Source organism: Podarcis liolepis, assembly GCF_965112155.1.
Source record: "Podarcis liolepis genome assembly, chromosome: 11".
NCBI classification, from domain to species: domain Eukaryota; kingdom Metazoa; phylum Chordata; class Lepidosauria; order Squamata; family Lacertidae; genus Podarcis; species Podarcis liolepis.
In genome coordinates, this window is record NC_139565.1 from 45167956 (window position 1) to 45181959 (window position 14004).

Sequence of the window (14004 nt, forward strand, 5' to 3'; positions counted from 1 at the left end):
GTGGGCAGCTGGCAGAATAGCTGCATTTTTTCTGAATGCCTGGTGCAGGATGGGGAATCTGCGGCCTTCCAGATGTTGTTGGTCTACAACCCTCGCATTGTTCTGGGACTGATGGGAGGTTGAGTCCAACCACATCTGGAAGGCCGCAGTTTCCCCTTGACTCATTGGATAACTGTTTGCCAAACATGGAATGCAACCTACCATTTCCCCTTCGTTTTAATTTCAGCGTTATTTGCACTGTTACCTGCAAAAAGGTCCTTATTAGCTTCCCCTGTTTTCTCTCTGTGCGCTTGACGTACTGTTTTGATAGAAGCATTTTTAACGGTGATGATGATAACGATAATAAAACTGTCTGCAGAGACAAGAGACTTGAAATACAAATTTGATTTAAAGTGCAGCAACTTCATATGCCAAGATGTAGAAAAGGGAAGTTTTAACTACTGAGGATAAAGTTGTTTATCAACAAAATAAAAAGGAAGAGACGTATTGGGTCACTAGTGCCGGTGACCTAAGGTTCGCCAAGTGCTTATTTTAAGTGCAGCTTATCAGTTAGCGGCAGCTATGGGCAACTTACTTTAAGGGAAACACTTTCCACGGCCACCTTTAACCTGTTCTTTGTGCGTCTGAAGCAAAGGAACAGCTGTGGCAGTGCTGTGCAAAGTCATTAAGGAACTAGGTATACTTTGAACTCTCAGGGATCAGAGAGAATTTTTGCTCAAAGGGTTTCAGAGAGTGCAGACGGCAGAGCGGAATGCATTTCCAAAATACGTATACGTTGTGCTGGTGGAACAGGATTGTGTGAAATAATTCCGCTTTGTTCCTGGTGTATATATACATATATGAATTATTGATATTTAGAAACCTCTTTTTGCTTGAAGAGGGGATTAATTTTGGGAGGGGGTGTAGGGCAGATGGCTATAAACGTGATTGTATAGTTAGTTGCTTGAGGCATAGCTCAGTCCCCAGAGCATGAGACTCTTAATCTCAGGTTCGTGGGTTCGAAACCCACGTTAGGCGAAAGATTTGTGCATTGCACAGGGTTGGACTAGATGACCCTCATGGTCCCTTCTCTGGAACCCACAGAGGGGAATATGTTCTTGTGCTCAGATCCTGCCTTTGGCTTTCCCACAGGCAAATGGCCACTGTGAGAACAGGATGCTGGACTCGATGGGGCAGTGGCTCGAGACCGCAGGCTCCTCTGGGACCGTTCATGAGCACTGGATCTGTCTGTCAGTTCTCCCCCTCAAATGTCTGATAACACGGCTCTTAAATATTTAGCTCTGAGCTGTAAAAATTACCACGTCGCAAACTGCGACTCTAATCAGATGTAATAATGGAGCGCGTAGTGCTTTCTGCTTCTTAATGGTGTTTTATAAATTGGCAAATCAAATTCTGGTGTCACTTTCCTTATGCAAACATCCATTATTTGCCCATGCATTTTGTGCTTGATCTGATTTAACTTTGCTTCATCTTCTTCACTCTCTTCTCACAGAACTGAAGCAAACACGGAGTTGTACCCTTTTGCCCAAGCAAGTTTCAGGCATTAAATAATGCTCGATGGTGCTAATGAAGAGCAAATCCATGAAGAAGGGGAAAATTATTAATGTGCATGTAGCTACTAAGAAATTACATTTTGATTTTTGTTTTTTTTTTAAGTGTGGCACATGGCCAGTGAAGGTTGATTCTGCACTCAAAATTATGTTATAAATGATTAGCAATGAGCTGCTTCCCCAGTTCTGATTCCACTTGCTCACTTTTAAAAGACAAAAATTAATGGAAGCATTTGCATATCTGAGACTTTAGTACTTCGCTTTAGGGATAAATATTCTTAAATGGAAGCTAAATGCATTGGCAATAATGGTATTTGTAATGCTAAAGCTTGCAAGGTTAAATGGATAACCGCTGAGTGCCATAATCTGTACTTCATGGAGTGCACTGAAGGAAAGAATGGACAGACGTCCAGGTGATTTTGATTTGTTTTTATCCTTAGATTATCCTTAAGTAGAAATGCCCATAGTGGAAATTACATACAGGTGCCAGGTTTCAATGTCACAGTCCTAGTCTGATAAAGCATGGCTCATTGACTTGGGAATGTATGGTCAATGAATGGTCACCCTCCTTGCCCATCCCTCCTTGTGCCATGATCCAGGGCAGCTCATGCAGTGTTTTAAACCACAGAAGTTCATACTGAGAAACTGTGATTTAAAGGCTCCATCCAAACTAGAGCAACAGACCAAAATCATACTCTGGTTCCATATCCTTGTTTGAACTGCGCCTTTAAATCAGTTTCCCACTGATTTAGCCTATGGGATACAAGGCTTTAAGAAACAAAGAGTGTCACTGAAGTTGAGGAGGAGGGAAGAGTGAGAGTAAACTTGGGTGGTGATGATCTGTGCAAATGTGCACATTGAAAACTTGTTTGATATCTGAAAGCAGCTTCTCAACTACAGTTTGTACTCAAGTAGTGGCTCAGATTCCAGAGTAGGGCTGGGCGATATCTGGTTTTCAACATTGTGATATATCACCAGGTAAACATGTCAATATACTGGTATATCACAACGTCTATATCATGGGATGTAACTGTGTAGAGGTGAACAGCATAATATCCTGGCAACTGCTACTACTTAAGGGTCTAAAACGGATTCATTTTTACTGTTACATATTGTCAGAACTGTTGTTACATATTGTACATACATGTTACTGTTACATATTGTCACAACTGTTAATGTATAGGACAGAGCAACAGGAGCAGCAGGAATCATGAGAGAAGTAATGACTGGCTTCAGAGTTTTCCCCATATTGTAATTTTTTTTACAAAGCACATACACATTGTGCTTCGCGATATATCGCTATGCCAAATATTATGAAACCGTTAGCACAATGTGGACTTCAAACTGATTTTGGATGATGTATCAATACATCGCCCAGCCCTACTGCAGAGTCCAAGACACACGTGTTATGTGCCATGCCTGGCTTTATTTTCTATGTACCACAGCTTCTGCAAGAGCCATGGGAATGGACCAGGAAATGAAAAAGCGGTGGCTGAATTCTATACCAGAGTCATTCAGGCATTTAATATGCTTCTGCCTGCAGCCTGTTGGCTAAGGAGAAATTTCACTCTAGACCAAATAGAAGGGAGATAGACATTTGGTGACATTTTCTTTAAGATGATTTGGTTGTGCATATGTGTGAGAGAGATAGAGAATATTTGGGCAACCAAAAGGCAAAATGTGCCAAAAATCTGGTTCCCCCCTCCCCCTGTGTGACTCTACGGCAGGTAACAGGGTTGTATCTGCACACGTCTGGGCACATATTGAATTTTGTTGCAGGGACCGCAGATGAACTGCTGAAGTCCAAACCTAGAGAAAATGCAACACAAGAGATTCGAGAGTTAAAAGGACTCCCCTACAGCATGCCATGAAATACCATATTGCATTGAGATGTGAAATAATTTGATCAATATTGAAGGACAGTGTAGTATCTACAAACCCCCAGAAATAATTTGAATGTCAGTGCTGATGAACAAAGTTGACATTTTACCAGTTCTTTTTCTCTATACATGGCCTTGCAAATAATAAGCCTACATTCCTTTAAAATGCACGTTTTTAAAAGCAGAAAATTGCTTAGCGATGAGACATCTCCTTTCCCACTCTGCAATAGTCATGAAGTGGCAAGCTTTGGCTCGGAGCTTGACAAAGCTTCTTTGCATTCAGATACATGGCCCACACCATAGGATGTGCGAGTTGGCAATATTTCTGCAGCATTTATTGAGAACAGGAAGTGTTGAATGCAGCCAAGTTAAAATAATAATAATAATAATCCAATTAACTTAAAAATGTCAGCACTGGGTTGCATCCATAGATGTTGCTCAGCTAATGGCAAGGTTTCTGTCAGCGGAATAGGGTGGAAAGCAATTGCCTGCAATTCCTCTCACTCTGCAGCCCCACATTGTATACACATTCATGCAGGAGTAAGGCCCATTGAACTCAATGGATATTGCTTCTAGGTCAACATGCATAATAGCATTATATTGTAAAAGGGACAAATGTTACTGCTTGTGGAAGAATGTATGTGAAATGCTGTGAATACCTTAAAGCACTATGTAAATGTACTTTTTATTATTAAAGTAAGGTGTGAAAGACAGTTCTCTCCAGCATAAAAGAATTTGGTAGGGATAGGAAAGTGGCTCAATTGTTCTAATTCAGGCACCCCCAAACTTGGCCCTCCAGATGTTTTGGGACTACAACTTCCGTCATCCCTAGCTAACAGGACCAGTGATCAGGGATGATGGGAATTGTAGTCCTAAAACATCTGGAGGACCGAGTTTGGGGGTGCCTGTTCTAATTGGAACTTCAAGTGTAAAGATTTGGCTTTAGGAAGGAAGTAAACTATAGGAAATTGATCTGAAAACCTTCCTGCTTATGGGGTGTGTGTGTGTGTGTGTGTGCGTGTGTGCGCGCCCTTCACTAATGTGTTCTGTATTAATATAATGTCACTTGGGGTTATGTAACACTTCACAGTATAGTGAACGTAACAGCATTAATTACTTGGTGTTTGTTAAGCCCTTGACTGTTATTTAGATAGGCCCCGATTTCACATTAGCTATGAGTGGTGTTCATTGCTAAAGATACACTTGAATACTGATGAGTTGAAATTCCTGAGTTTGTGCATGTGTCGGTGCATTTCCCTTTTGTGAGAGAGCATCTTTCAAGTGAAAACAAAAAATTCACGAGAAGCAGAAGCCTTGTCTACTGACATTGCAGAGGTTGAAAAGGGGCAAGCTTTTACTTCAGCCCCTAAATGTTTTCACATGTTAATTAAAATAATGTATATGAAGTGTATCGATTACTTGAAAGGTGTTTCGGCCAATGCCAACTTTTATTGTGGAAATTATTGTCCTCCAGGATCATGAGAACAATCGTGAATTTTTGGTATAATGAAATAGCTTGTGATGGACTACTGATGCAGCAGATCTTGTTTGTGGATGGGGCAGTTTGTTATCAAAACCTTTTTTAAACCCCTGTTTCTATTAAAAATGCCTTCCATAAACTGCCCAAATGTTTCTACAATTCAGGAATTGCTTTTGTCCTGCAATGCTTTTTTTTTTTTAAATGGCTAATGTATCCCAACATTATAATATAATTTGTTTCCATGCAGTTATTCTGAACACAATTCATTATTACGCCACATTTCCCTCCAAGGACATCAATATGGCATAACTGGTTCCTCCCTCCATATTATCTTTTATTTACTGCTTGCATGCATAGATAACGTTTATTCCAGTGAACATTATCTTAATTGCTTGTTTATATTTGCAACTTTATATTTCATGGTTTGCAATTGCTTATTGTGAACCACCTCGAGGTACATCTGGGTATAGGATGGAAATTATTGAAATTGAAATTAAACAATGTGGCCCTTAGGTTTTGGTGCAAGGATGGGCAACATTGCCTAGCAGGCTGCTTCCCAGAACTGAGTGAACCTTGTCTGTTGTGGCCGTGGGGTTAGTGGCTCTTTTAGACATCATGCACATTGGCAAACATAGCACAGCAACATTATAATACTCTAAAAAGTGTGTCATACATGCTGTGTTTCACAGCATGGATGATGGCCACAACACCTTCTGAGGACAGGCCATAGCTCAGTGGTAAAGTGCATGAATTGCATGCAGAAACGTCTCAGTCCCAGCATCTGAAGGTAGAGCTGAAAAATATTATTGCTTGAAATACTGGAGAGAATATGCAAAACTAATCTAGGCAGACCACTGGTCTGATTTGTATAAGGCAGTGCCTATGTTCTCTGTAAGAGCTTTCCACTGAGCACAGGTGCTTCATTTTCTCAGTGGACAGGCTATATATTACCTACTCATGTGTTATGGGCTGGAAAGCAAGAAGAAGAAGATACATAAAAACGGGAGCAGGCTATATATTGTCCATTTGTCATTAAGCTTATTCTGGTACATTTTGGCTTTGCATTTGGAGGGAGACCAAGAGTGAATTTCATTGGGCTGCCAAAGTGTTCATGATTAACAGCAGGCACCAGTTCATTTTTATGTAAACACATTGATAGGTTTTGACAGGAAGGCTGGGGAAAAAAATCTACCAAATGCAACTCATCCTTTCAAATATGCCATGGAATGATAAGCTAATTCTACAGCACAATGCTGCATTTATTCCATATGCCAATCAACTGGTAGGAAGGAATGGCAGAACTTGCTTATACTCTCTGGATATAATAGCAGAAATTCTCTCCCTTTGTCTTAACAAGTAATCCCCATCAAAAAGATCTCTCCTAATCATATGACCAAGAAAGTGTGTGTTTTGCAATTGTGCTATTCAAGGAGAGAGTTTTACAGTGGGTGAAGAATTCAGTATTCTGATGCCCTCTGATTAGTTCAGATCACACATGGATGTCAGGGATCCTTATTTTTAAACAACAGTGTTCCTTTAAAGCTTATTTCATTGAACAGGAAATAGCAGTAGAATTCAATCCACCAACCTGTCATTCAAAGGTCTTCTGAGATTTTTTTTTTTAAAAAAACCCCACACTTGCTAAAAACCAGTGGTATTCTAAGCAGAGTTTTCCAGAAGAGCAGCAGTACTAAGAGAGCGTTGCTTTGTTTAGCCTAGTGGCTGAGTCAGGTAATTTTAGATTCTGGACATAATGTTTCTACAGGACCCCTGGACTCTTGAGATGACCACATGTTTTTTCTTCATGTGCCCTGCTGCACTTGGTAGTTCTCCTGCTCCTTCTATTGAGTGGGGCCTGGACTTGTGCTCCCATGCACATTTATACTGAAGCTAGCTACCTTCACTTAAAATTTAGTCAATGGGATTAAAGCTTGTGTTTTTTCCTCAATCCAACACAGACAATCTGATGTAAATGGCAATGTTAAATGCTAGCCTTTCCCAACTTGGTGCCTTCCAGATGTTTTGGACTAAAACTCCCATTGGTTCCAATGAGAGCCAATAATAAGATCTTATAGGAGTCGTAGTTCCATAACATCTGGAGGGGACCGCATTGGGCTATACAATGTTACCTCGGGTTACATGAACTTCATGTTACAGACTCCGCTAACCCAGAAATAGGACCTCGGGTTAAGCTTTGCTTCAGGATGAGAACAGAAATCGTGCTCTGGCAGCGCAGCAGCAGCTGAAGGCCCCATTCAGCTTCTCTCCCTGATGCTTTTTAACATCTTTATGCGCCCCCTCGCCCAGCTTGTCCGGAGATTTGGTCTGGGTTGCCATCAGTATGCTGATGACACCCAACTCTATCTGTTGATGGATGGGCATCCTGACTCGGCCCCAGACACACTGACCAGATGTCTGGAAGCTGTGGCTGGATGGTTACGTGGGAGCCGGTTGAAGTTAAATCCTTCGAAGACAGAGGTCCTCTGGCTGGGGCGGGACAATATGGGATTGAGGGGGCAACTCCCATCTCTTGCGGGGGTGCAATTAGTGCCAGCACCGTCCGTTAAGAGTTTGGGTGTAATCTTCGATACCTCCCTCTCCATGGAGGCGCAGATTGCAGCTATAACAAAGGCGGCATTTTTTCATCTCCGCCAAGCTAAGCAGTTGGCCCCTTATCTCTCTCACCCTGACCTAGCCACTGTGATCCATGCGACGGTCACCTCCAGACTGGATTATTGTAACTCGCTCTACGTGGGGCTGCCCTTGAGACTGACCCAGAAACTCCAGCGGGTGCAGAATGCCGCGGCGAGACTCCTTATGGGGTCTTCGCTGCGAGATCACATTCACCCGGTACTATACCAGCTGCACTGGCTCCCGGTGGAGTACAGGATCAGGTTTAAGGTGCTGGTTTTAACCTTTAAAGCCCTATACGGCCTAGGACCCTCGTACCTACGGGACCGCCTCTCCTGGTATGCCCCACAGAGAAACCTACGGTCTGCAAATAATAACATCCTCAAGGTCCCAGGCCTCAGAGAAGTTAGGCTGGCCTCAACTAGAGCCAGGGCCTTCTCGGCTGCGGCTCCAATCTGGTGGAATGCTCTGTCACAAGAGACTAGGGCCCTGCAGGACCTGACATCTTTCTGCAGGGCCTGCAAGACAGAGTTGTTCCGCCAGGCCTTTGGTCAGGGGGCAGCCTGACGCCCTCCTCTGGCAACCTGCACAGAATTTTGCTTAATTGGTTGCCATCAATTTGATTTAATTAATTTTTATAATGAAATATTTTTAGATTGTGTAACTATTTTACTGTTTGATTTTTAATTGCTGTTAGCCGCCCTGAGCCCGGCTTCGGCTGGGGAGGGCGGGATATAAATAAAATTTATTATTATTATTATTATTATTATTATTATTATTATTATTAAGAACGGACCTCCGGAACAAATTAAGTTCTTAACCTGAGGTACCACTGTACCGTCCGTGCATTTGACCAAGAAAAGTCTCTTGCCTTTTTGAAGGTAAGGGCACTTCATTCAACAAACATGAATGTAGTAGATATTTACCAATATGCTCTGCTGCCTAGGACAGCATGTTGATGGTTATCTGTGTTATAATCACATCTCTTCTAATTTTTAAAAACCTTACAATATACAATTTAATTATACTGCAAGAAAATAGTATTTTTTGCTTTGTTCAATTATTGTGTTTTCTATCTTCTCTTAGGTTTTACTGGGACTTAATAATGCTTATCATGATGGTTGGAAATCTTGTCATTATTCCTGTTGGGATCACATTCTTCACAGAGCAGACAACCACACCGTGGATTATTTTCAATGTAGCATCAGATACTGTGTTTCTGTTGGACTTGATCATGAACTTTAGAACTGGCACTGTTAATGAGGACAGCTCTGAGATAATCCTGGACCCCAAAGTCATCAAGATGAATTATTTAAAGAGCTGGTTCGTGGTTGACTTCATCTCATCAATACCAGTGGATTATATCTTTCTCATTGTAGAAAAAGGGATGGACTCAGAAGTCTACAAGACTGCTAGAGCACTTCGTATTGTAAGGTTCACAAAAATCCTCAGTCTGCTGCGTTTATTACGGCTTTCAAGATTAATAAGATACATTCACCAGTGGGAAGAGGTAAGATTTTCCTTTTGTATATTCATCAAATGGATGCTTTTTTAAAAAAAGAAAGAAAAGATCTTACGTTGAGATGTTGCAGCCAACTGAGACTTCATAGTTCTGATTACACATAGGAAATGGTAAGGTTACTTTTTGGGTGCGGTGTAGCATTTTATCTTGTCCACTATTGTTTACTTTGTGCTATTTTGATGATGTCTGAGCAGTATTATTAAAAACTAAATAAAGATTCAGGATACGTGTATTAAGGCTACAGGAGCAGGGTGGGGGGACTTTTCCAGAAAGGCTAAAATGAGCAGTCAGCACTCTTCAAGGCAAGAGCTTGATTAGTCTGACTGGTATTTGTTTCACGGAATAATTCTACTTTCTGTAGTGGCTTGTCCATGGTTGGCGGCTGTATGCTTTTGAACACCAGTTGCTGGAAAATGTAGGGGCGGGGGGGAGAATGCTGTTGCACTCCTTTCATCTGGTTGGCCAATGTGAGAATGGGATGCTGGACTCAAGGGCGTCAAGTTGAATAAAATATTGAGGGGAAGAGGTAAGCCCTATACATGCACCATTTGAATGGCAATACCCATCAACTGGCAGAGGGCGGCTTAAGTGTTTCATTGGAGGGGGAGAAGGGACTTTGGCCTTTAGGAGTTTACTCCTATGACTGAACAAGATGGGCTTCTGTTCTGATCCAGCAGGCTCTTCCTATGATCATATTTATAATAATAGTCATTTCAAATATCACTTTAGTAATAAGCTAGTGGCAATCTTCCCATGATCCCTTTGAACTGGTCTTGTGTTTGTGTTTGTGTGTTGCGGTAGTAGCCCTAAGCCAGTGGGGAGCACAGTCCTTTCTCATTTTCTCAGTGGATCCTCCTCGATCTCTTCAGTAAGAAAAGTGATGAGTGTAGTGAATTGAGGTGAGCCATATTATTTTAACTTAAGCAGATAGAATTGTGAATGTGCATTGGAGCAGAGTCGTGTGCAGTTGCTTCGCTGTCCCCATGGGGATACTGTATCCTTGAGGATACTGAGCAGGACCAGAAAATAATTTCATCAATACAGTGATACCTCAGGTTACATACGCTTCAGGTTACAGACTCCGCTAACCCAGAAATAGTGCTTCAGGTTAAGAACTTTGCTTCAGGATGAGAACAGAAATCGTGCTCCGGCGGCACGGCAGCAGCGGGAGGCCCCATTAACTAAAGTGGTGCTTCAGGTTAAGAACAGTTTCAGGTTAAGTACGGACCTCTGGAACGAATTAAGTACTTAACCTGAGGTACCACTGTATGTAGCCATTGTGTAAAAGAAAAGAACTGTGTAATGTATGTGGTCCCATGAAATGTAACTGAATTTTGACAAGCAACTCTAATGGCAGTAAATAAGATTTGGTGAAGATCTTGAAGAAGTGAAAAATATTCGTGTCCATTCACTAATTTGAGGTAAATGGCATTAACCAGTTTGCCATGCTGAACCCCAGTCAGCAACTTGGATCAGTTTTGTTTCCTTCTTGAGTCTCATAAATGCAGCCTAGATAATAACTACGTATGAAAAGCATGTTTCTGAATGAAAGTTGGATGAGAGGTTCAGTATGTTGTTGTTTTTTGTTTATTTCTCTATTGCTATTCCATGCTGCCTCTTTCCCTATTCCTTACATGGTTTTAATGTCTTCTTTTTTAATACATAACTTTGATCTTATGGGAGAGGAAGGGAATTTATAGGTGCTATAAATAAATGATTCAAGGTTAATGCATGCTTTTGACCAATACAGACGCAAGAGGTGATATCCAACTAAGGCCCCGTCTGCACTATGTATTTAAAGTAATATCATACTATTTTATAGAGTCATGGCTTCTCACAAAGAATGATGGGAACTCTAGTTTGTTAAGTGTGCTGAGAATTCCTTTTCTCCTCGGAGAGCTGCAATTGTCAGGGTTCCCTGAGAAAAAAGATTGATTGTTAAACTACTCTGGGAATTGTAGGTCTTGGAAGAGAATAAGGGTTTCCTAACTCACAGCATCCTTAATAAACTACAGTTCCTGGTACTTTTAAGGGGGAAGCCATGACTGTTTATTAAGTGGTATGGTACTGCTCTAAATGCATAGTGCAGATGGGGCCTAAGTCATACCTGAAGTTGCTGTAATAAAATAATAATAATTTGATGTTATTGATTTCAGTGGATCTACTCTGTTTGCTTTGGTGATACGACTCAGTAGAGAAGTTAACTTTTCCATACAACACTTACATATGTGGTTTATTTTCCTTCTCTGCCTCATTTAATATCAAGCTGTTGACAGGGGTATTCAGAAATTCCAAGGTATTAAAAAGAGCAGCCTTGAAGCCTTTCCCCTCAGATTATTCATTAGCAAAAGGGTGCAGCTGTAGCCCTCAGCATATTGAATATAAATCTGAACTGGCATAGGTAATGCCAGCCTATGTTAGCCGCTCAATCAAGCAAGTGGTTGTCAAAAGAAATGAGAGCAAAAGACATGTAAAATAAGATGTTGTGGATAATTTGGCAGGACTTATAAGTACTGATTTTACAATTTTGCACAAGGATACTCTTATGTATTAACATTATGAAGGACTAAATGTACTATAGAATATCAAACAATGATGAATTAAGGAATACATAAATGGGTATCGCTTGATCTGTCTGTTGATAAATATAACTTTCATTCTCATAATCTCAGGGTCATGGGTTCAAGTCACACTTTGGGCAAAATATGCCTGCAGTGCAGGGGGGTTGGACTAGATGACCCTTTTGGTTCCTTCCAACTATACAATTCTATGATTCTTGAAATCCTGTGGGGGTTTGATACGAGGGGAAATCAGTAATAGGTAATATTCCCCATCATTTTATTGAGGCCAATGCTCCTTTTGTATATTGCCCCTCCTCCGATGAGATCTTTTTTATTATTTAATTGATGCATACTTTCAGTTTGAGAAACTATTAACACAAGGTGTCTGTTTACTCTACTGTCTGTTTATGGCTGAATTCACGATGAACGCTTCCCTTGTTCTCTTAGAATGGCAATGGTGCTCACCTGAAAGATGCCAGAACTGAGTTCTGGTTGAAAAAAAGAAGCCCTAGTAATAACCAAATGTCACACATGCCCTGTATTTTAGCAATAAAAATGAAAACAAAGGGATTTACATTTTGTTTCCCATCCAAAAAACAAAACAAACAAACAAATCACAATGATTTGCTTGTCTGTTTGTTCTTCTTGTTAGATTTCTGTTACTTATCCACATACCTATTACAGTAGTACCTCGGCTTAAGTACTTAATTCGTTCCGGAGGTCCGTTCTTAACCTGAAACTGTTCTTAACCTGAAGACCACTTTAGCTAATGGGGCCCCCTGCTGCCGCCGCGCCACCGGAGCACGATTTCTGTTCTCATCCTGAAGCAAAGTTCTTAACCCAAGGTATTATTTCTGGGTTAGGCATGTCTGTAACCTGAAGTGTATGTAACCCGAGGTACCACTGTATTGTTCTGACATCCCAGTGTCCCTTCGGTTCTCCTGCTTTCTGATTCTGCCAAGAGTTCTGGATTATTATTTTTTTATGTTAGCAGCGGAATAGATGCTGCACATGCACCCAGCCAAAAGTTCTTGAAAATTAATGTACAGATAAAGGTGCAGTTGCAAAGTTCTGCCGAAGTTTTGCTCCCTGTGGGTTGTGTTGTTTTTGGTGTTCTGTGTTGGCTCCAGCAAATGTTAATCAGCAGCACAGCTCTGCCTGAACACAGTGCATATAATGTATCTGAAATACTTTTTTTTTGCCCTATATGTCTGTTTTACCATTATGGAACACACAACATTATTTGGCAATGTGCAGCTGATGAATCTGCTCAGAAAAAATACACATAATTAGTCCCTCAGTTAAAATCCCATATGGGTAAGAACTCTGGGGGGTGCATGAGAAATCCTCATGTTATTGTAAAGCCTGACAATTTAAAAGGGAAAAGGACACATTTTTAATGCCATCTGAAATGCTAAATAGCACTGGCTGACCTTTCACACAAGAAACGTAAGACACTGCCATATACCAAGTCAGAATTTTGGTCCATCCCACTCAGTTATGTCTACTCTGGCTGGCAGTGCCTTTCCACAGTTTCAGACAAGAGTCCCCCCCAGTGCTGCTTAGAGATACAGGGGACTGAGCCATGGCACTCTGCCAGATAGGACTTGATTTTGGCTTGTATCGTTAAGGTTGGTATTTTTGTTTTATTGAATTTTCACTGAGATATTGTTAGCAGTCTTGAATATTTCTGGCAACAATATTTTCCATTACTACTTAGAGATAGCGGGGATTGAATCTGGGGCCTTTTTGCATGCAAAGCAGATGCTCTGTCATTGAACGATGGCAATTTTATCTTGAACGTCTCCTAATTTACTGAATCAGGACAAATTACCTCCAGGTTTTCTGATTACCTCCAGGTTTTCTGCTAATAATCATTTGGAATACCTTAGTTAGTTTATTAAACAACCACCACCACCACCACAACAACGAAATATCTAAGTGTTTTTCTTTGGGCCTGTTGAGAAAGTCCGTGTTTGAGACTGGTTGAGAGCCAGTAGATTGAGCATCCACCACTCATGTGCCTTGAGGAATAGAGTTTAGCCTGTTTTTGGATGCAGTTGCACTCGTCCAGAAGGTTCAGGTGCCCAGAAGGTTCAGGTTCATAGTCCAAACATTTAGAATGTTGCCACATGTTTTAAATAGGTTGAGAGTGTCGGAGATACTGTACGTGCAAATGTATATGTGAACCCGGTCTTTGGGTGGGTGTTTGATTTTCGTTGTTGTGTATACTGTGTATATACGGACAATGACAATAAATTTATCTTATCTTATCTTATCTTATCTCTTAATCTGGTTTTAGTTTATTATTAACTGTTTTTGGATGTTTTGGATAGTTTCTTTTTTTTTGCTGATAATTTCAAATTGTGTTGGGGTTTTA

At 40.9% G+C, this 14004-nt stretch overlaps 1 protein-coding gene across 1 annotated transcript in view; it reads left to right on the forward strand.

Moving 5' to 3' along the window:
* Positions 1 to 14004, forward strand: part of HCN1 (hyperpolarization activated cyclic nucleotide gated potassium channel 1) — a 182826-nt gene that overhangs the window by 21223 nt on the left and 147599 nt on the right. Inside the window, exon 2 of the mRNA XM_083465833.1 lies at positions 8628 to 9051. Coding sequence (XP_083321959.1) covers positions 8628 to 9051 — 424 coding nt within the window. The remainder of the gene's footprint in view (positions 1 to 8627; positions 9052 to 14004) is intronic.